This window comes from Plasmodium gaboni (assembly GCF_001602025.1).
Source record: "Plasmodium gaboni strain SY75 chromosome Unknown, whole genome shotgun sequence".
Taxonomy (NCBI): Eukaryota; Apicomplexa; class Aconoidasida; order Haemosporida; family Plasmodiidae; genus Plasmodium; species Plasmodium gaboni.
This window is the reverse complement of record NW_017385525.1, coordinates 1-1,000: the sequence shown is the minus strand read 5'-3', so window position 1 is coordinate 1,000 and position 1,000 is coordinate 1. Positions and strand designations below refer to the sequence as shown.

Below are 1,000 nucleotides of genomic sequence, written 5' to 3'. Positions count from 1 at the left end.
AAAATGTAATTTTGTTTTTTGTCAGAATGGGGTCACGAGGATCAAAATTTCGGGACGATACGTTGGATAAATACAAGAATATACTTCCAGAATTAGATGGTTGGAGTTATGTGCATTATATTAATAATTTGAGAGAAGAAATAAAGAAGCAAAAATGGAATGATAAAACATATGAGGAGTTTTTAAAAGAAAAAGGTTGGAAACGAGGAAAAACGTCTAATCCAGTGGATAGAATATGTGCGTGGGAAAAAGTCCAGCAAGATATTTTTCGTGCTGTTATGGATAGTTATTCAACTACAGCCTTTACGTGGGAAGAACAAGCGAAGACTTTATTAAATGAAGCACGAAAAAAGCATTTTAGAGGCCAAACGTGCGATATATTTAATAATAATTTATATGATGAAAGCGATAAACGTATAACTAAACCTGATACAATATGCGACTCTCATATAGTTAAAGGATTATGTATACCTGAAAGAAGAAAAAATTTTGATCTAAAGGATTTTAATAAAACACTTTATGATATACTTTCATCAAATCATGGGCATGTCGATCAACGACATGCTATATCTGCTGTTCCTATGGCCATAGGAAGTCTTGCTAACCAAGTTAAGTCTAGTATAGTCGATTTAAAAACAAAATATGCTAAAACTAATGAAGAAATATGTACACTTATGAGACGAACATATGCGGATGCTATGGATATATTAAACACAAAAGATATTTATGATAATAAATTATCGATAAATGTACAGTGTATGTTAAAAAATATAAGTAATCATTTAATAGGTGACAGCAGTATTGATAATTTGATGAAAAAATATTTTGAAGAAGAAATTGAAAAAAAGTTAAGAACAAACAATGTTTATGAGGATGATAATAATACAAAAAAATGTAATTTAGATGATACCAGTTACACGAAAAAACCTCAATGTTTACGTTTTTTGGAAGAATGGTTTGAGGAATTTATGCAAAAAAAAAAAATATATGAAGAACGTAT

General features: G+C 29.3%; 1 protein-coding gene across 1 annotated transcript; it reads left to right on the top strand.

Moving 5' to 3' along the window:
• Positions 1-26: 26 nt before the first annotated feature.
• On the top strand, positions 27-1,000 carry PGSY75_0037400 (putative EMP1-like protein; the record flags this gene model as incomplete). Its single annotated transcript, XM_018783495.1, has 1 exon — positions 27-1,000. A coding segment is annotated over one exon (974 nt), but the record flags the coding sequence as incomplete, so codon positions are not given.